General features: G+C 47.2%; 1 protein-coding gene across 3 annotated transcripts in view; it reads right to left on the bottom strand.

Moving 5' to 3' along the window:
• Positions 1-832: 832 nt before the first annotated feature.
• The window catches only part of GAB3 (GRB2 associated binding protein 3), a 65,642-nt gene continuing 46,203 nt past the window's right edge, over positions 833-20,271 (bottom strand). For 2 of the 3 annotated variants that reach the window (XM_059482964.1, XM_059482966.1), the window contains exons 3-10: positions 15,282-15,498; positions 14,402-14,874; positions 11,856-11,911; positions 10,429-10,678; positions 9,227-9,308; positions 7,546-7,648; positions 6,205-6,318; positions 833-5,195 (exon numbers count right to left, since the gene is read on the bottom strand). In XM_059482964.1, the coding sequence (XP_059338947.1) occupies positions 5,079-5,195; positions 6,205-6,318; positions 7,546-7,648; positions 9,227-9,308; positions 10,429-10,678; positions 11,856-11,911; positions 14,402-14,874; positions 15,282-15,498 (1,412 nt within the window). In that variant the 3' untranslated portion in view covers positions 833-5,078. The remainder of the gene's footprint in view (positions 5,196-6,204; positions 6,319-7,545; positions 7,649-9,226; positions 9,309-10,428; positions 10,679-11,855; positions 11,912-14,401; positions 14,875-15,281; positions 15,499-20,271) is intronic. The other variant, XM_059482965.1, reaches the window with a different exon arrangement.

Raw genomic sequence — 20,271 nt, 5'->3', positions numbered from 1 at the left:
AACATCAGTCAGACTTTATCTGACCTTTTATTTGTCTGACCTACCCTCCCTGGAAGACCAAACACAAAATGTCACGGAGTTCCCTTCTATCAAGGCTGCAGGCGAGGGCTTATCTGAGCCACACGTGTCTGTGTGTCTTGAGCTGAGCAGCCAAGTTTCCACCAGGGCTCTCCAAGCCCTCCACCTCACTCCATCCCCACGCTGTGCCTCTAGCCAGATTACAAAGCGTGCAGATCCAAAAGTGGCACTTGCCTGAAGCAATAAATAAACTATTTCCAAACTACCTGGCTTGTTAGCAGCAAGGCTTGCTCGGCTCTGCTCCCATGGACTGCCTTTTTTCACCTTCCAATTCCCAGGATGTGCACACCCACATTCCCAGCTTGCTGCATGTGGAAATTGTATTACCAGCAACTACACTGCTCAGCACAGAGCAATTAAAAGACCAGGTTAAATAACAACCAGCCTTTGAATCCAAGCCTGGAGCATGTGCTGAATAAATTTGTGCTTGTGCTCTACATGGTTGTTCAGGAGCTGTGGCCCCTTCCTGCCCCTTGGCTGTGACTGGGGGACTGCAGCTCTCCCTGTCCCAGGAGGACACAGACATCAGCCCAAGCCACAACTTCACAGTTCTTTGTTACTCTGCATGTAATCTCCCTGATACACAGGCACATGACATTTGTTTGCCAATTTGTTTCAACTTGCATCCAAATATTTTATATGAACAAGTCACTGCCTAATAGGAGAATTTAAAAACGGAAACAGCATGAAATGAAAGATGTAGGAGCTTATCCCATGAGCACTTTCACATACCAAAATAATTAAAGATCACAGCTACCTTTTATATTAATTTATTAGAAAAAAGATACAGTTTAATGTGCAAATATATACACCAAACATTACAATGAAACATGAGGAAGGTGAGCCCCTTCCCTCTAGCAATGACTTGTCCCTTCGTAACAGAGATGACTGTTTAATGCTTCCCCACAGATTTACAAATACAAAGAAAGTATAATGCTTCATTTGCACAAGAAAAAGTTTCTTTTTATTTGAAAACAAAAAATATCCTGGCTTTGACATGGCAAATGTCTGCTATTTTGGTGGCTTTCATTTTTTTTTAAACCTGAGCAAGTTTTGCAGAACAGGGGGACAAAGGGAAGGCATTGCCCTGTACTTCGTTCTCATCACAGCATCTGGTGGTCTTTGAATTACTGAACTACTTACTGCAAGTGAATGCAACTCCAAAACCTACATCTAGGATGTAGTTAGTGACAATGAAGAAAGCAGGTGCTACCAGTGGCAAAGTGAGCAGGCTGAAAACACCTTGCTCCAGTTACATGGCTGCTGGCATTTCTCAGGTTAAGTGTTCATTTCTGCCAGTAAGGAAATTAATGCTGCCTCCTGTCATAAAGGAATTAGAAATGTCCAAAAAGCAAATGAGTTGTGGATCTGCTATGCCTTGGTCAAATGTGCAGTCACTGAAGGAGAGAGTAAGGCCATATTAAACACATCAGTGGGGGGAACCCAACAATAACCACAGGACTCAAACCATTGAGCTTGGTTGTTTTCCATGTCATCCTGCAACCAAGTATCATCCAGCAACTCCACAAGGTGACATTTCCAATTAAACCAAAACAGCTCTGCTCATTTAGTGCTCTCCCTATTTTAATGAGAGGCCCCAGCAGTGCTGGAAAAGGCACTACAATACCTGGGCTGGGCAGTGCCAATTCCCTCAGCAGAGTTTGCTAAGGACCACTGGCCACTCTGTGCTCATTCAGGTGCAGAGCATCTCTCTGCATCAGCTCTCACCACACTTTTGGAAAAAACACACGCAAGTAACAGACCCATGGCAAAAAGAGAACATCATCAGGAGTGTGCCTGGCTGGCCCCAGAGCCAGTACTAACCAAGGGCTCCAATCTGGGCTATATTTTCAGTCGTGACAGTGTCAAAAGGTGACTCAGTTTTCACATTTTCTTTCCTTCTTGGCCAAGGGATTAGGAGTTAAGAACAGCCTTAACTGAACAGCAACTCCTTTTTGCTCTGTAACACTCCTCTACTGCCAGCAGTTTGCTCTTATAGGTACTGGCCCACAGGTTTGTCAGTCATGGCTGCTGCAGCTTCCCTCACACTCAAATCCTTAGTGGTGAGGTGGCCACAGTGGATTTGGCTTTGCCATCTTCCCATCATCCTGCTCCTCTTAACCCTCTTTGAAGTATTGTGGAATTTGACCAAAATAAAAGGAAAAAAAAGCCTTTGAGAAGGACTGCTCTGCTTTTAAATTTTATCCCCCAGTATTTTTTAATTGCTCCTGTTTCATGTGTTGTACCCGCACAAGAATGTATGCCATGGGCCTGCAGCAGCTGGTAAAAAGGATGTTACATGAAAAATCAGAATAGACCCTCAAACTTAGCTCTAAGTTAAAAGTAAAAGTTAGAAACCAGTGAGCAGCATTTGATCAAGATAAGAGTGTTGTGAGGGCAAGCAGGGGACACAGGAAGTTGAAAGGGGCCATTCTCCTCTAAGGACAGTCCCTGCCAAGCTATACGCTTATGTCCTTTTAGGGGAGTAGAAATCCAGATACAGCTCTTTCTTCTCTAAACTTCTGAATGATCTGTTAGCCAGGTTTGTTGAAGTTTAAATATTTTTACAATAAACTAGAATAACAAGTGAGTCAGTTGTCTCAAATAACTTGGTGTTTTTCCACTTGAGAAGATTTTCTGACAGCATGAAAGGAAACACTCCAGTCAAACACGAGCTGATCTGTGATTCTGATCTACATCAGAGGCTGCTCTGCCATCGCTCCACAACCTGGGATCTGCAGCAGCAGAACATAACTTCACTCACCCTTTGTGGAGGTTGTCTGTCTGTAATTTAAAATGCCTTTTAGCTGGTCTTTTAACCCTTCCAGTGCATCAGCACATACCAAGAGCTTTCAGTGACACATGTTATTTGTACACTTTGAAAGAAAGGCAATTCTTTTGAGCAGAAAGGCAAAGGTCTCAGTATCCATAGCCCTTCCCTGCTTCCCTCTCTCTGACACCTCTGTGCAGATGCATATCACACTTCTTCTCCCCTGTCACAATATCCCAGGGCATGGGTGCTCCCAGCTCTGCTAAGTCAGTTAGAGGACAAAACAGCTGGGTGTTAACAAACTAAATTTCACACCAGACAGACAAGGTGCATGTGGAAAAGTCGGAATTATTTTCAAAATTTTTATGAACATCAACTTCAATTTGAGAGCTTTGGTGAGGGGGGAGAGGAGCAGGGCAGGAAGGACCAGCAGGTCAGCTACCTGCAGGATAACCCCAATTTCCAAGCAGCAGGTCTAGTCCAGGACACATCACCCTGCAGGCCTGGGTGCCCCGTTTGCCCCAGTCAGTGAAGGTGCTGGTGACCCTTGTTCTTGCAGGGTAACCCAGTGAGATCCTGGTCAGCACAGATCCCCAGGGGCTGGGCTAAACAAGCAGTGAGACATGCAAAGCCCTTCAGCTCTCTTGAGGTAGGAGGAAAACTGTGTTTCTGTTAGCCATGTTGCCTCTGCCACAGGATGAGCGATGGCCTCCCAGAGTGCCTGAGTGATGGGAGCACACAAGGGGTAAGGAACAAGCTGAGGAGGAGCCTTGACATGCCAGTGGTTTCTGCAATGGCATTTCTATGACCTCTGTTTGTAGATTAGAATTTTTAGGATGTCAGGTTACAGCAATGAACTGAGTGGTAACAACAGGCACATGAAGGGAGGCCAGGGAATTGGCACTGTCAAAGAAGAAATCCTTTGTAAGGGTCCTGTCTGTCTGTCCCTGATGACAGGATCAGACCTCTTATGGCTACTGGGACTCACCTACAGGAGCAAAGCCTGTGAGACCAAACCCAGTGTGGGTCACTCAGCACCACTGCCCACTTCCATGGCTGTGTGCCACTGTAAAATAAAGACCACAGCCAAGCATTTAAAGTTAAATATCTTATAAACTATACACACATGTCATCCTGAGATAGTGCCTGTAACAAGTCCCAAGGTAGATAAGCTTCCTGAGCCCAGAGGTCCTCGTGCTGTGTGAGCACATTGTTGTCCTGTTTTGGCAGGCTCCTGGCCTCCCAGAGCACGCTGCACTTCCTAATGCTCTTTTTTATTTTGGGGTGGGTCTAGTGAAACAATCAGATTGACGACTGCTACCAGCATTCCAATGGCATTCCTTCTGCTGTTCAGATGAAAGCAGTCTTGATCCTTTGCCAGTTCTCTCAAGGCTTGCAGAAACAGGCTCACAGCTTCTCTTTCTATTTTTTGGCCAGCCAAGAGCTGTGTGGCTGCAGCCTCCTACAAGAAGAGCAGCTGTGCTGTGCTGAAGACACTTCCCAAGACAGGGGAGGAAACATCAGTAGGAATCAGACAGAAAAGTGACAGGTATGAGCCACAATGGAGGGAAGAAGCTGAGTACAGTGACCACCATCCAGAGGGTCAAAGACCATGCATTCCAGTGGCATGGACACATAGTTCTGTTTTGAGTTCTGACAGCTTCAGCTCACAGCCAGACCTTTTAAACCCAGGGGAAAATATTTTTCAAAATTCTCTTTGCTTAAGCACTATATAGTCCAAAAGTTCTTATTATTGTTTCAGTATTTTAGCCCTTAGTTGATTAGTCACCAAAACCTGTCAGATGCCTGTTGCCACAAAAGCACTCTGAGCACCTGCAGCATTTGTAGGAATATCAAAAAATAGCTTTAGCAACTAGGAATTATGCACAGAAGGAGAAGGCAGGAGGAACTAGATTAATACAACTTGTAGTGGATTTGTTAACATTAAGTGTATGACTCGTTGCAGAATCATGCCAGAAAATGGTACCATGGAGCACACTGGTAAGGGCAGTAAAAGGCTAATGCATTGCTTCAGTCATCAGTGAACCACTCACTCACTCAACATCCTTCTTCCAGCTGAAATCAAAGGTTTCCAGTAAAAATGCCTCTACAGACTGTAAGCATCCTACAACTCTCTGCCTTTGAGCTCTCCTGTGATAGCTGCTTCATTAACATTGTGGTTCCAGTGCAAAAAAAACCCCTCCAGATCCCATCAAGAAATCTTCTTCCTTTATACTTTTGATTGTCGTTCATCTGTCCATTCCTGCTTAGTGTTCTGTAAAGCTTGAGTCTTCTGTTCATCTACCTGGACATAGTCCACTCTCTGCTCCTCAGACAGGAAAGGTTTCTATGGGACAGAGAAGAAAAAAACAATGTTTTAATTTTCACGTTGAAAAGGGGTGCTAGTAAAACTTAGCTTGATTTTCTGTTTTCCCTTTCCCTCGTTCCTTGACTGCTTCCCTTCACCGTGAAGCTCACAGTGACATCAGCTGACAAAAGCATTGCTTTACAGCCTGCTTTAGCTACAATCATCCATCTGTCACCCTGTCACTCAGCCCAGCAAGTGAGGGAAACATGCTGTACTGGCTATTTCCCTGCAGATAATCATTCTCTCCTCATCTGAGTGATGCTGCTGCAGGGATAACCTAACTGATTTCAGATACAGGGAGGGTTTAAATAAGAAAGCTTAAGAGTCATGAGTCTTTTGCATCTGGGAGTATGGGCTGATGGGCAAAATGATACATAGGACATAAAATGATCCCAACTGACAACAATTCATTGCTTTGTAGTCATACCTACCCACCACTTGGGCAGCTTAGAAGTTCTTTGGAACAAGGAACACATTTTCTCAGTATTGCAAAAGAAATTGAAATGGTCTTGGTGATGCAAGAATAAAGATGCACATTTTGCCAGATAATAAGAGATGGTACAGTTTTACCCCATGAATTTATTGTGGGCTGCAAACTTGTTACTGCAAAGAGATTTTTGGGAAAAATAGCAGGAAAGGCTTTGTGGAGACTTGATGAAAATGACGGAGCATGCAGAGATCCTGCAAGCATCAACCTGCTGGCCCACAAGCCCTCATGGCTGCACTTCCCAGAGCAGTCTCATATCATCCTCATATCCTGTGCTGAGCTTGTGTTAGCAGCATCCCTCTGAGTCACTAAGGACACCTCAGCACCCTCACCGTGCTTTTATCGTATTAACCTTGGGCCTGACACAAATACAGTCAGCTGGAAACAGGGCTGGCTTCATCATGGCACTCAGGGCACCTAGCAGAATGCAACCCTGGGTCTGGATTTCCTCCCAGCAGACAAAAAGGCAGGAGGCTGTGGGGTTTTTCAGATGACTCCTACCTTCTGCACAGGGGATGGGGAAGCAGAGTTAAAATCCAGTGCTAAGTAATCAAGGTTAGATTTCCTTGTCCATGGAAAAGCACCACTGTATGGAGAGGTGGCCTGTCTGTGTTCCTGTCAGGAAAAAAGAAAAACGTTTAATGCTCTAAAACACATGATTCTAGAAGGAAACAGGATCACAGCTGGGAGCTGGGAGATTCACCTGGCAGAATGTGAATGAGAACAGTCAGGGCCCTCTGTCTAAGCCAAAGGTGCATTTGGTTACTAACCACAGCATAACACTGATAATTGTGGGATAAAGAAATTATGAGAACATTTTTCTCCTGATAATTCTGGCAAAAAAACCAAAACAGACTGATTTACACTCAATTTTATCAAGGACTTGTGTTCAGCTTCTCAATCCAAGCCCTCAGAATGCTCAGATTTGCAGGGTTGCCCACTTAAACATCATCATTCAATGAATTTGAAGAAATGGTGAAAATTCAGTTCAAATCTAGAAACTGAAAATTATTCTCATAAAATCACAAACATATGTCAGGTTTTTCTAGACTAGAAAAACCAAATAGGGAATGGTTACAACTGGAACTGCCCTCTTGAGCAGATTTGAGTCTGGTAGAGATGTGGGTTAAAATTTGAAACTATGATTTATGGCGACTGTGGTCAGTTTTGCAATATATTTTTATAGGTATTGGGCTTTGGCTGTGGAGCAGATCTGTAGACATTGGCTCAGATTAATGGATTTGAGATCTATTTCCACCTAAAATTCAAAGTAAAACAAGATTCTGATCTTTTGCAGAATGGCTAAAGACTAAATGAAAAAAAAAAGGAAGCCACAAAGCCAGATGTTCTTCTTTCATGGGATGGGAAGTGGGGTTAGTGCCACCAGCCAAAGCAGAAGCAATGAGACTTTAATGGGAGTTCTGTTTCTGCACAATATTTGTGTGTTTCTTTAGGAAGTGCACTAACGGCTTTCTGTTATTTCCTAGGAGATTTTGCAAGGCACACTTTTAAGAGGTGAAAAGATTTAATTTTCTTTTGTCTTAATGAGTTCTCATGTAAATATGGCTGATCCCTGTGATCTCTTGGAACTGTTCAGCAACATTCGTGGGCGAACAGCTGAGTTCTGCAGAGCAGGAAAAGGGCTTCCCTTATCTCTCTGTAAATTGGTCCCAGTGTCTTTGGTTTAAAACCATTTCATCATTTGAAAAAAAAAAGAAACAAACCAGAAGGCAAAGGACAAACCTCCTCAACATTTTTTTCTTAGAAAACAAACTTCTGCATTCTCCATCAATGTGAGAGAGCAGCATAAAGCAAAGGATGGCTGTGTGAAAATGACATTACCATATGAATGTAACTTTCTTCCTCTTCTCCGGAAACTGAATTGGCAAATATTCTTGCTGAATTAATACTGTCTCTTTCTGGTGAGATAAAGCTCATTCGATTGCTATGAAGAAAAACACAGGAGAGGTTAAGGAAGCATCTTACAGATGCACTGAAATGAAGCCAAAGCCTGACACAGTCCATATGGTGAATAAACTCACACTAAGGCTGCAGCCTTTGTGGAGAGGATGTCCAAAGCCACTTCTTAGTTCTAGAAATAGTGTGCTATATTGCTGACGGATTTTGTTGATTTTTTTCCTCTGGGATTTATGAAAGTTTGCTATCTGGTACAACAGAAACCATAAAACATTGAAGCAATTCTCTACCAAGGGGCACAGAGCTATCATTCATTTGGGTGATGATGGGGGCTGTGCAGGTATCCACATTTTGGGGACTGATGTGAATTCATCAGTCTGCAAAGGAACTGGGTCTGGCTTTGCACGCAGCGTCAATGCCTGCCACCCGTGCTGTGGAGAGGGCTGTGACTCAGCTCTTGCACAAGGAAATCTCTCCCATGAACACAATTCTCTCAGAGGTGCATGGTGAATAAATTACCACAGGCAAGCACAATGGGCTTGGTTAATAGGAAATTAGATGGCCTCTCTGTGCATGAGTAGCATAATTCCTTTTGCTGTATTAGTTTCTGGCATAACTTTTTTATTTTTGTTAGTGTAAAACATGCAAACTCACTCTAAGCTCATTATCCTTCAGGACTCTGCTCTGTGTCAGCACTGATTAACCTCAGTGCCCTGGCAGGGGTGCTGGGGAGGCAGGGTATTGGCTTTCCCTAACAGGCAGTGCCAAGGGGCTTAATCAGCCTTGGGCTGGATGTGAGAGAGGGCTCTGCAACTGACAAAGTGCTCATCTTGTGTCTCTTTTGCCCTTCATGTGACAACCTGAAATGGGGGAGTGGAAATACCATGTCTGGCACTCATGCCAGCAAACCCCCACATTTTCTGGAGTGCCCAGGGTGTGCAGAGGAGGTTGGTGGGAATTTACGGCTTTTGCATGCACACTTCAGTACAGCTGCCTTTTTTTTTGTGCCAAGACCTCCCAGCCAGCAGGCTGAAGGCCTCTCCTGCTCACAAGTTCCCTGAAGATGGGTGTTCTGCTGCCCTTGGAGCCCAACAGTATCATCTGGTCATACTACCTGGACTTTGGGATCAAAGGCATTTGTTTTACCAACAACTAATTTCTAGTGACAAAAAGTCATGCCAAAAGTTCAAGTCCGGACTGCTGTGTGGCAGTGCAGAATTCTACACCCAGTCTACAATTCAGGGAGCTCTTTATCTGATCTGGTTCTACTTTGCTGTATTAATTTTAAGAAGCAAAAATGGCTCGATCATAGTTTAGGCATGCCAAGCTTTTAGCCATTGTAGCAGCCACACCAGAGTGCAGACCAGCTCCAGGTTAAAAGGAACCTTCAAATCATGACACTGAATTCTCTGGAGCTGCCCACTGTGAAAGGGAGCCCTGCTTTTCAGAGACAGCAAATGCCTGGGGGATACTGCAAGGAACCTTGGGGAACTTCTGTTTGTGGACTTTGCCAGGAATCTTTATTGTGGGATGGGATAAGTTATTTTTAACTCTACTCCATGCTAATGCTCAGAAGATTGGAATGGCAGGTTTCTTGTTGACTTACTAAGGCACAGTCCACATCCTGGTCACAGCAGCGTGCTCCCGGATCGTGGAGAGATTCCTCAAGTCCAAAGGAGGTGGTCGTGCTGTAAGAAAGAACAAAAGGAACTATGTTTTCAATGAAAAGTATACAGACTGTTCAGAAAAATGCAGTTTTGTATTAACAGAAAGAAACTAACAGAGTATTTCACAGAACATAACCAAGAAGTAAATCAGTAACAAATGACCTCTTTGGTCAGTGCTGGAAAGCAAAGTCCTCCAATCACGCTAAAATAACAGAATAAATATAGTGGGCATAAAGAGACCAAATGCCACGCGGGATACATACACTTGCCCCAAATATGCTCTGTATATGCTGCCTGGGAGAGGCTGGTTCAGCCTACAGGTTATAACAGGTTTTGGATTGTGTTCTAAACAAAAAGGTCCAACACATGGAGATCAGGACCATCCCTGTCACCACTCAATGTACACGTGCCCACCATTTTCAAGATCCTTTAAGGAAAGTATGAGTTTCCTTTTCCTCATGGCAATGGTCTAAATGTCTGCCCCCACTTTACAACAGCACTGCCTGAACCAATTTCTGAGTAACTATGTAGTTCTGAAACCCCAAGAGCTTTATTGTAGGCTATGTTTAGGCAATTTCGCCACTTGAAATCTGAATTTTGTCCCCAGTATATTCTCTAGAAGTGCAACCCAGATTTTGGACATGCCATGAAAACAGGAGTGGAAAATTACCATCAGCAAAAGCATCTGCAGAAAATTCCTGATTAAACTAAGACAGCTGTGCCTACCCAAGAGAGGTTTAACCACAGCCAACACATCAAGTTTGAGTACTTGAGTGTTTGGATGTCCCATTCCTGGCAGGTTGGTGAGCTGGTGAGACAGGAGTACATGTGCCTCAGAGTGGCAGGATTTAGCCTGCTGTCTCTCCCAGGCTAGGTCCCCTTGGCTGTTTGCAGTCACAGTGAGAGCCAGGCACTGTTCTCACACAGCCTCCTGGGCTGGGACTGCAGAAGCAGCCGTGGAAGCTCTTCCTCACTCACAAACCTCCCTGCAGGCACATCCCCGGCTACAGTGCTGGAAGTGACCGTGCAGCATTTCAACCCATCCTCTGGAGGGAGAATTGCTTTCAGACACTGTCAGAGGAGGTCACCCATGTCCCCACCAGCAGGACCCCCAGGCTTTGCACTTGAGGTCAGGGCTTACACTTCCTCCGAGGCTTGAGGTCCCGGTTCACCGGAGGGGGCTCCACGTCGGAGGGGAGCTCGGGCAAGGGGCTGGTGAGTTTTTCAGTGCTGACCACGGGGAAGGTGAAGGTGGCGGAGCCGGGGCTCATGGGGATGTAGCCGTCGGGGGAGCAGTCGGAGGCGGGCGCAGAGGGCGACGTGCTGGGGCGCATGGGCACGTAGCTGTCCTCAGAGCTGTCGGCCGAGCACAGCGGGGAGAAGCGGCACGGCTGCAGGGCAGGGAACAGAGAGAGGGCTCCATTAATGCACAGCCCAGGCACCTCCCAGCCGGGAGCTGCTGGGAACACACCTGAGCTGAGCCCAGCTCTGCCCTGATGGGATAAGAGACAAACGCGTGAGTTCAGGTGAACCCTCCAGCTCTGGAGGACACACCTGAGCTGAGCCCAGCACTGCTCTGATGGACAAGACACACACGTGTGAGTTCAGGTGAACCCTCCAGCTCTGGAGCAGTCCACGCTGAGCTTCACGAGTCACTGCTGGAAGCTAGGATCAAACTGACTGGGGACTTTATTGGTGAAATCAGCCAGCTTCAGTGAGGCTGCACTTGCCTCTCACAGCAGTAATTCTGACCTATAAAATGAGGTCAGAATTACTACTGTGAGAGGCAAGATTCCTGATCCTGACAAAAAAAGTCTGAAAGGACAAACCTGATGAACTAGACTCTGGCAAATGTGGAACCTGAGAGAGCACACACAGACCTACAACTCGCTTCTGATCACTGAGAATTAGCATTAGGAAATCACTTTGTGCACGTTAGCGCTGGCTGAGTGGTGAGAGGGAGTGATTACAATCCTTGCAAGCTTTCAAAAAGGAGAAAAATATAAGTTGCCCACCACCAGCAAAGGATCTGCCACAGAAGACAAGATCCAGCCCCAGGCGGAAGACTGGCTATGTGATGTGAGATGGTGCTGTTTAGAACTGTGTCTGTCACAGGCTGAGGCAGGAAGCTGTGGACTGACAGAGCCTTCAACCACAGGCACTGTGACAGCAGACATTTTCCAATGTCCTAAAGAAGAGATATCCCTCAGGACCATGGGGTGATAGTCTTCTTTAGACCCCTTTTTCAAGGAATAAGCCATTTGCCCTGGTGCTCTTGGTCAACAGTTTAATTCATGAAGCTACTGGGAACTCTTGTCATAACAGACCCAGCTTCATCTGCTTTAAAAATGGGGTGCTCAGGATTGAGGCCTCTCCCTCCCTCTTCTCTCAAAGGCTGACTGAAGCCACAGAGCAGCCAGCACTGAAGTTGCCCATAGCTAGGCACTTTTTCCATTTCTTAAATTCTTCTGCTGAGCAGAGGAGAGGAATGATTGAGTATCAGGATGTGAAATGATTCACTGGGAAGTTTCTGCCAGTGTTTTAAATTTGTGCAAACAGAGTACTTACCAAATTCAAGCTAAGCCTCTTATCTCGACTTCTTAGGGAACTGCCTTCCATGTCTGCTGTGAGGAAAAAAAAAGTGATTAAAAATGGGATAAGGCAGTGCAACCTTACAGAGATAATTCTGGAGTAAAACATATGGCTCTAAAATAATTGGAGTTTTATAAAGATTCCATAACTCCTAAATGAGGAAATACAATGACACTTAAGATGAGATCCAACTCAGCAGCATTTCAAGAGTGATTACATTATTTTAAGTATGAAACCAAGGAACCTGTTCATGTATAATCCAGCTGAAACTTATGCCTCCTGTAACACAAACAGTTGGGGAAAAAGGCTGGTGTGGGAGCAAGCAAGCAAGCAAAGATTTAAATGCAGCTCCTGCTCTATTTGTTCTCTGTTTTCCCATCTGTCAAACTGGGGAAATTATATGAAAAGGGGCTATTATAGATATTATTTCTTGGATATTTATTTTGGAGCCTTTTAAGGTGCCAGGGAAGCAATTGTTATTGTACAGAAAGTGGTGTGTGGGGGAACTTAATGGTAGGAGAAAAATTCTTTGTTTTTTCATCCAGAAGTGCTGATGTGGTGCAAGGGGCTCAAGGTGATGGGGAATGAGCAGCCAGATCATGGAGACAGTCACCAGTCTCTTGTGCAGGTGGGCCTTGGTATAGGCCAATTTTATTTTCCAAGCAAAAGCCAAAAACGTTAAAAAATCCAGCATTCAGCACATAGAAGTTCAGCTGTGGGAGATGCTTATAACCACCATCCTTTCCTGAAAAGGGGCTTTCTGTGCAGAAAATGGCTTTTCTGTGAGAATGCCTCAAATCCCTGCAACCATGTTAATCCATTCCCTGCTCTTATGGCAGAGATGTCAGTACTGCAACTGGGGGCATTTTTGTGGTACCAGCCAAAAGGGCTAAACAAGAACAAAGCAATTCTGTTCGTGCAGATACATCTTCAGAGAGACACAGTCACTGTCCTGGGACAGCTACAGTTATTTATTTTGGCAAAAAGACATTGAGGCCGTGGCAGGTACCAGGATACAGGTGCCTCACAGCTTATCCTCCTTTATGGCACTTCCACTAGCTCATGCTGCTTTCTCCCTGGGCTAATTGCATCTGTGCACCTTTTGCAGGTTAGCAGGGCAAAAAAATAAGTTAATAACTTGAGTGCACTCACTGAGGAAGCTGGTGAGGAACTGCTGCTTTCTCCCTCTTTATTTTTCTGATCTTTCTTGTTAAACACATTTTAATTCAGAGTTTAAGCCTTCAAATGGCTTCAGCTACACTTAGGGTAAGAAAAAGTGGCAGCACTTATTAATTCATTGCTGCCCCCATCAGGCAGAGACAACCCTGCAGCACAGCAGCACAACATGACATTTGGCCACTTAATCCTCTTAGAGACATTTTGGTGTAAATTAGGTTGGAGGATCATGAACCAGCTGTGTTGGAGCAGCACACGTGCAGAAGCAAGAGCAGCACCTCTCAGGGAGAAACCAAATGTAGCTGATAATTAAGAACAGCAATTCCACTGATGGGTGTTTCTCCAGAAACCTTCCAAGAATTGTCTGTACACTGACAGACTGAGCAGAGATCTCCTTGCTTTAGCTTCTGAGCTTTAAGAGCAAGATCTAACAGCCCCACACATTGTCTGGTCATTGAAACTGCAGGAGTCTAAAGGATGCTTGCCCTTAAAAACCTACACTTTTTTCCTCATCAAAAATGAAGGTTTTCACATCACTACAATATACTTGATGATTTCCAACCAGGTATTCCAGCTGCCTCCCTCTGTCCTGTGGCTCCATGTAATAGTTTTCTCATACTGCATATGCTGATTTTTGACACCATGATGTTCTGGGTTTTGGTTGTTGCTCCTGTTTGTGATGAAGGTGTTTCAGGAGCAAGTGGAAAAGCCAGCTCAGCTCAGAGTGGAGTTTGCTTTGCAGCCTTGCCTTGCTCTGTAGCAGCAGGTTTTCAGACTGCCCAGCCTGAAGTGCAAGGACAGAGTGGGATTTGTTCAAGGACAGGCAGAGTCCCTGGTTCAGCCAGGATTACATCCCATCCCCAGTGTCTCCCTGACTTCCTGGTCTTTACTCTAAGCTGTGAAAAGACACGCAGCTCTCACAGAACAGACTGTGTGCAGCAAAGCAGCACAGCTCCAGAGGCATTTCCCACATTTTGACCTGTATAAACAGAGATTGGCACTGCCCAACTCAGTGGCTGACTTCTCATTTTGGTTTTTCTACTGCTTTCTCTTCTGAGGAGGAAGGGGGAAAATTAGCAAGGCAGGAGGCACCCTGAAGGAATCAGAGCCAAACTGCTGCCCATCTGCACACATACTGAGAGGCTTCTACACAGCAGGAGCAAACCTAAGGGACTGAATCCTGCTTGCCAGTTCATTTGAAAGCAGCACTTGGTGTTACATTGGGTGGTGTAAGATTTCACAGAGGGGAGAACAGAGAGGCACAACAGGAAGTCAAAACCACTCTGTGCATGTGGGCAGCTCCATCACACTGGTGCTGCTTTGCTGCCTCTTGGAAGTGCACTCACCTTTCCAGTTCCTCATGTTGTCCAAGCTGGACAAGGAGATCCTTCTGGGCACCACAGCCACCTGGGCCCGGCAGATGCCCGCGTGGCCGTTCTGCAGGGCCCCCAGCTCCTCTCCCCTCCTGTCGGAGAAGTGCGTGGGCTTGGGCGGCCGCGGCGGCGGCGTGTTGGACAGCACGTCCAGCTGCGTCACCCCGAAGGGCAGCGCCTTCTGGCTCTTGTCAGCCTGAAACTCAGGGCTCAGCGGCGTCCCCAGCAGCGGGGAAGAGGAGGAAAAGTCACTGCATGGCCCACTAATGTCTGTGCTCCTGGACACCACGCTGGGATTTGCCACTGCGGCTCCGACCTGCTGCACGGCACCGGCGCTGGTTGGCTGTACAAGGTACAGGGAGGGCTGGGATTGCAAGGAGTCAACAAAAACATCATCTGATGATGTTTGCTCCAGAGATCTGTCTGAATTTGACCAGCTGTCACACCTGCAAGGAGACAGAGGTCAGGATCTGAGCTTTCCTTTTCTCCTGGCTGTAAGAACACAGCAAACAACACTCAACCTACACAGTTTGGGACAATATCTGTCCCTTCCCTCTGAGCTGCACTGGAGGCTGGGGTGCTTTGTGGAGCACCTTAGGCAACAGCAGGTATCTGGGGGGAGGCTGTGTGTCAGATCCTCAGCCACCCACCTTGGAAAGGGACAGCACCAACACATGATGCTCAATCACTAATCTGTGCTATGAAAAGCACTCCGTAAATTGGATTAGGCTGGTGGTCCCCTGTTGTGTTTGGAAGCCAGCCCTGAGTGGCAGGGCTCCCTGGGGCTGTGCTTCATGCCTGGACAGACAGAGGGGGGCTCCAGCCCAACACACGTGGCAGAGCCCAGACTCACCTGTTGTGGCTGAGCTTGCCCGACTCGCAGTTGGACAGGAAGAGGTAGTCAGGGAGGAAGACTGAGCCCGACTCGCTGGGGGTCTCCTCGGCGGCAGCGTCGGCAGCAGCAGCGGGCTCCACTGAGAAGGAGGGGTCGGCGATGCGGGACGCGTGCGTGGAGGCAGCTGGAGAGGGCTGTGGGGACGAGGTCGTGTGAGACAGGCTCTCCACAGAACCTGCAATGGACACAGATGGCCCGGCTGAGAGATGGCTCTGACTGCCCTGGCTGTCACCACCTTGCTTTGCACCAGGGATGTTTTACGCCAGAGCAGCAGAGAGTCAAGGCAAACACTGGCTCTGGGTACAGGGGATCCTGATTTTGCTCCCCCTGCCCAGGCTGTCAAAGTCCTGCAGGCTGCTTGCTCTGGGGTCCCCCTCTCCCTTCTGCAGCCAGCAATGAGGAACAGACTCTGCTGAAGAAAGAGCTGAGGCACAGCCACCTGTTTCATCAAGTGGTTTTTTAGTATCTAATGCAAATAATTAATTATTCATCTCCAACACTTCAAATTAATGGTGACAAGGAAAGGGATTGGTTTCTTGCCACTTGCTAGATCTCAGTAGACAAAGTTGAGCTTTCCAGCCCATGGAGTAGCCAGACAAGCTCTGAACTTGTCTGCAAGCTTATTATGCCTCTCTCAGCTGGCCACCAGACCACAAGAGTTTCTCTCCTGAGAAAAGTGACACTACTTTTCTGGAGGTCACAAGGTACAGGTAGCCCAAGCTCAGTGCCACCTTCTCTGGGCATAACACTCCAGTGTGCCCAGCACAGAGTAGGATGGCAGTGGGACAGGAGGGTGTCTGGGCTGAGGGCAGTGGGGCTGGCCCAGAGCTGGCTGCCTGCTCACACCACCAAGAACACCATCAGTGGTAGCCTGTGGCTGTGATGCCCATCTGGCCTGAGCACTGCCTGGCAGCAGAGAAGTCTGGTTGTGTTCCTCTCCTGGCCTCTGTCCCTGCAGTGGCTGAGCCACACAGAGTCAAGCTAAACAAAGCTTTTGGGGCATTCCAACTCAAAAATCAAGTGCAATCCAGACCTCTCACAAGGGGCAGCTGTGGGGTGGGAAGGGTGTCTTTACAGAGCAGCTCCCCAAAAGTAGCTGCTCCTGGCAGCAAGCTCAAACAGTGGCACCAAGAGCACAAGTCCTCAGTTAGGGAATGTGATTTCTCTAAGTTTCAGGTTGCTGCATGGCAGTTCCTTCACCAGAGCTGTGTGGGGATGGGGCAGTGCTCACTGGGTCCCTGGCACCTGCAGGGCTTGGCAGTGGATGCCCATCTCTCTGGCTCAGACACTGCCTGAGGCAAAGCTGCCAAACCCTTCTCCAAAATGAAAAGCCCCACAGCAGAAACAAACACAAGAAACCAGGAACTGCTGATAAAACCACACTGAGAATTAACATGCCTTCAACGCGCAGCAAGATGGCAGATTTCTGTAATGCTGATATCCAGAACTTGATGGAAATGCTGGGAACCAGTCCCTGATCAGCTGCATGTGGTCCTGTGCCCCAGATCCTGCACTGTGTGATGAGGTCCTAAGACCCTCCAGCAGGTCCAATCTAGTCCCAACCTCAACAGAGGCACTAGCCTTGGCACTGCACTAGGCTGCTGTAGTCACTTCTCAGCCTGGGAGGTGCTGGGTTGTCCTGGGTTGACTATATGATGCTTTTACCCCCAATCGTCTCATTCTGTTTATGTTGAATTATAATATAAGTTTTGTACCTTTAAGAGTGTTACAGAGAGTGAAGGGGGGGAGAGAAGAAGTGCGCAGTTTGTTTTCAGACACTGCACTCACTCCTTCTGGACTGTGTTGTCTGCGGACAGACAGCGGGGCAGAGAGCTCTTCTTTTGCTTTTTAGTTAGTGTTAGCTAGCTGAGGCAAAGAAGTTCCCTGGACTGTTTTTTTTTTCCTTTTTCTTTGGACCTCTTGAAACTGCTCTGGACTGAACACCCAGGAGAGCACCGGCAGCTGCAGCTGTGGCCCACCGGGCCGGGCCGGGCCTGCGACAATTCCAGCACCTGAGGGACTGATCAGAGACTGAGTGAGCTGTTGCTTGAACCCAGGGTTTTCTCAGTTTGTCATCTCTTTTAGAGTGGCAAGGGGTCTCATTCTTTTGATATTGTTTTGGTCTTATTGTTTAATAAACAGTTTTTTTTCCACCTTTGTCCAAGGAGGTAATTTTTCCTCCCAGACCAGTAGGGGGGAGGGGCCGATTGGATCTGCTTTTCCCACCGGAGCTCCTTTGGGGGATTCTTCCCCAAATTTGCTCTAAACCTGGACCTGGGTATACATGCAAGCAGACCAGGGGCATGGAGAGGACTGCCAAGGCTTGGGTGGTTAGACAGCACATGACTAAACACAAACTAAACCCTCTCAGGCACACGGTGCAATTCTTGGGGCCATCCTGTACAGGGCCAGGAGTTTGGCTTGGTGATCCTTGCAGGTCCCTTCCAAATGGGGATAGTTGTGATTCCAGTGATGCAGGATCCCACACCAGCCACAGCAGGCTTCACCCCTCACATCTTCCTGATAGCAGAAGAAGAATAAAACAGCTGATCTTCCCTCCCTGCACCATCCTACATCTCATCCCTTTCAACCTGGGAGGGAGCTGCTTCTTTCCTTCCCATCTCCCACTCCTGACTCCTCCTGCTTCCCCCAGTTAGCTTAAGAGATCTGGGCAGTGGTGGGCCTCAGGTCAGCAAAGCATGTAAGAATAGGCTTAAATTCAAGTGTAAGCAAAGGATTTGCTTTAATTTTGAGCAGGTGCTTATAGCAGCAGTGTTTCATCAGTGATCATCTGGCTTTTACAGGGCTTCACATTTGCAAAGCAGAGCTGAGGGTTGCAGCCTGCCCATCTGAAAAATAACTTTTGTTCATCATGCTGGCTCAGACAGTAACTCTGCTTTTCAATCTAGGACTCGGAGCTGTCTTGCAAGCTGACAATGATCAAACACACACTGGGCTAACTCCCATGGGATCTCAGAAAAGCATGTTCACTTCACCATCTGACTACATTTAAAAAAACCCCAACAAACCAACAACTAAAACTGCCACAACGCATAAGAAAGAAATTAATGACATTCTGAGTTATTAACACAGAGAAGGAACAGGCCTGAACTCCATCTGGTACTCACAGGGTTTAGCCATGGATTATCCCATCAGGAAAGGCTGTGAGCTGCAGACCACATGGCAACGGTTGCGAGCAGGAGGGAGGGGTGGGGACAGCACAGACCTGCCCTTTCCTGACCTTCAGGGGCTCAGGGACCTGCAGCCAGCTCCTCACAGACTGTTCCTGTCCCTGCCAGCTCTGCTGGAAACCAAATCGTGTGCATTAAAACTACCACAGCAGCTGGGCAGAATAAATTATGCATGGCTACTTTCAACAGTGAGAAGACAGAAAATAGGTTTGGTGCCTGCCATCCCCTTTGCCAGAGAGACAGCAAGAGGCTCCAGCTGCCAAAATAACTGCTTTGGTGGCTACTAACACCAAACATTTCTGCCCTGCAGGTATGGAGAAAGCCCCCACAGAGGCTGCACAGCATCTTCCACAGTGACCTCTCCCATCAATGAAGGGCCATGGCTTGGAGAATCAGAGGGCTTTTCCCTTCTGCTACGGACCCCAGACCCCTCCCCAAGAATTGCTGTGGTGCAACAGCCATGCAAGGACATGGTGGAACAGGGGTGTTCTTCTGACATGAACCACCCCCAAGGCTGCACTGACGTGCCAAGGTAGAAATAATAACAGTAAGGCTTCCTAATGAAACTGCTTAAACACCTTCCCACTAGTTTCTCCAATGAAAAGGTGGCACATTGGATTGTGTCAATTACTCACACTTCAGCTTGCACATGGTATAAACTGTGCCACTTCTGTCCTACAGCCACTTCATTTGATCCCTGGGGAATGATGGCTCTATTGGGAGGTTCCACCAAAGATGGAAGCAGGATTTTGCTGAGATAGAGTGGGAAAACCAGGAGCAAGGCCTCTTCCTCTCTGCTCCAGCTGACTCCCCAAAGCTGCCAGCTCCCTGTGATTCTCAGCACAGCCAGCAGCACTTTCTGGTGGCAGCAGTGTGTGAGTGCTGCTGGCAAGTCCTTCCTGACAGCCGCCCTCCCAGGTGCTTCCTGACATCTGCCTGGAGCTGCCATGTCATCTCTGCCTCCCAGCTGTCCCCTCTCTTGTTGACTACAGAGCTGTGCTCACAGGAGCTTTTGTAACTTCACTCTGCATCTGGCTGCCAACACCTCTGGCGTGGGGACCTGGCTGTCCATCCTCTGCTGCTGGAAGGGACTAACTGGGAACAACAGGACAGCCCTTAAAGCTGAGTCACTGCATAAACCTGTGGCTACACTTTGGGCGTTAGGCAGAGAAAGCAGCAGATTGTGTTTTGGCCTCAGTCACAGCAAATTTTCAGCCATGCACAGATTAAGAGTGATATGACTCATAGCAGGGACTAGTATTTTTTAAAGCAGAAGCATTTAAGTTTAAAAAGCATGTGGCATTTAATAGGGCTTTTCTTTTCTAATGTTAATTTTAAAGGGTAATTTGTTTAAACCTACAGGCTTTTGGAGAATTTAGGAGATCCTGAAAAGCTGAAGCAATTAGCAACTCTTTGAAATGTGATGTGCAATTTTTGGAGCTGTGCAGATTTAAATCAGAGGATCTGGATGTGCTTGGCAGCCTGACCTGGATACACCCCAGACCTGAGCTCACTGGCAGGATAAATAGAAGCTCTTAGGAGCTATTTGGCATTAGAGACACAGTAAGTGCATGTCTGGAGGCTTAGCTCACACCACCCCTGATGAGGGCTGCAAGTTCAAGTGCCAGACTTTGTACTGAACCAAGGCAAATGCTCGGCAGTGCTGAACTTCTGGGGGGGTGATATCTGCCTTGGAGTGTCAGCTTTCCCAGCTGCTGCTGCAAGAGCTGTCATTTCTCATCCATCAGTGCCCACAA

This window comes from Ammospiza nelsoni, chromosome 15 (assembly GCF_027579445.1).
Source record: "Ammospiza nelsoni isolate bAmmNel1 chromosome 15, bAmmNel1.pri, whole genome shotgun sequence".
Classification (NCBI taxonomy): Eukaryota; Metazoa; Chordata; class Aves; order Passeriformes; family Passerellidae; genus Ammospiza; species Ammospiza nelsoni.
This window is presented reverse-complemented; position numbering and strand designations above follow the sequence as displayed.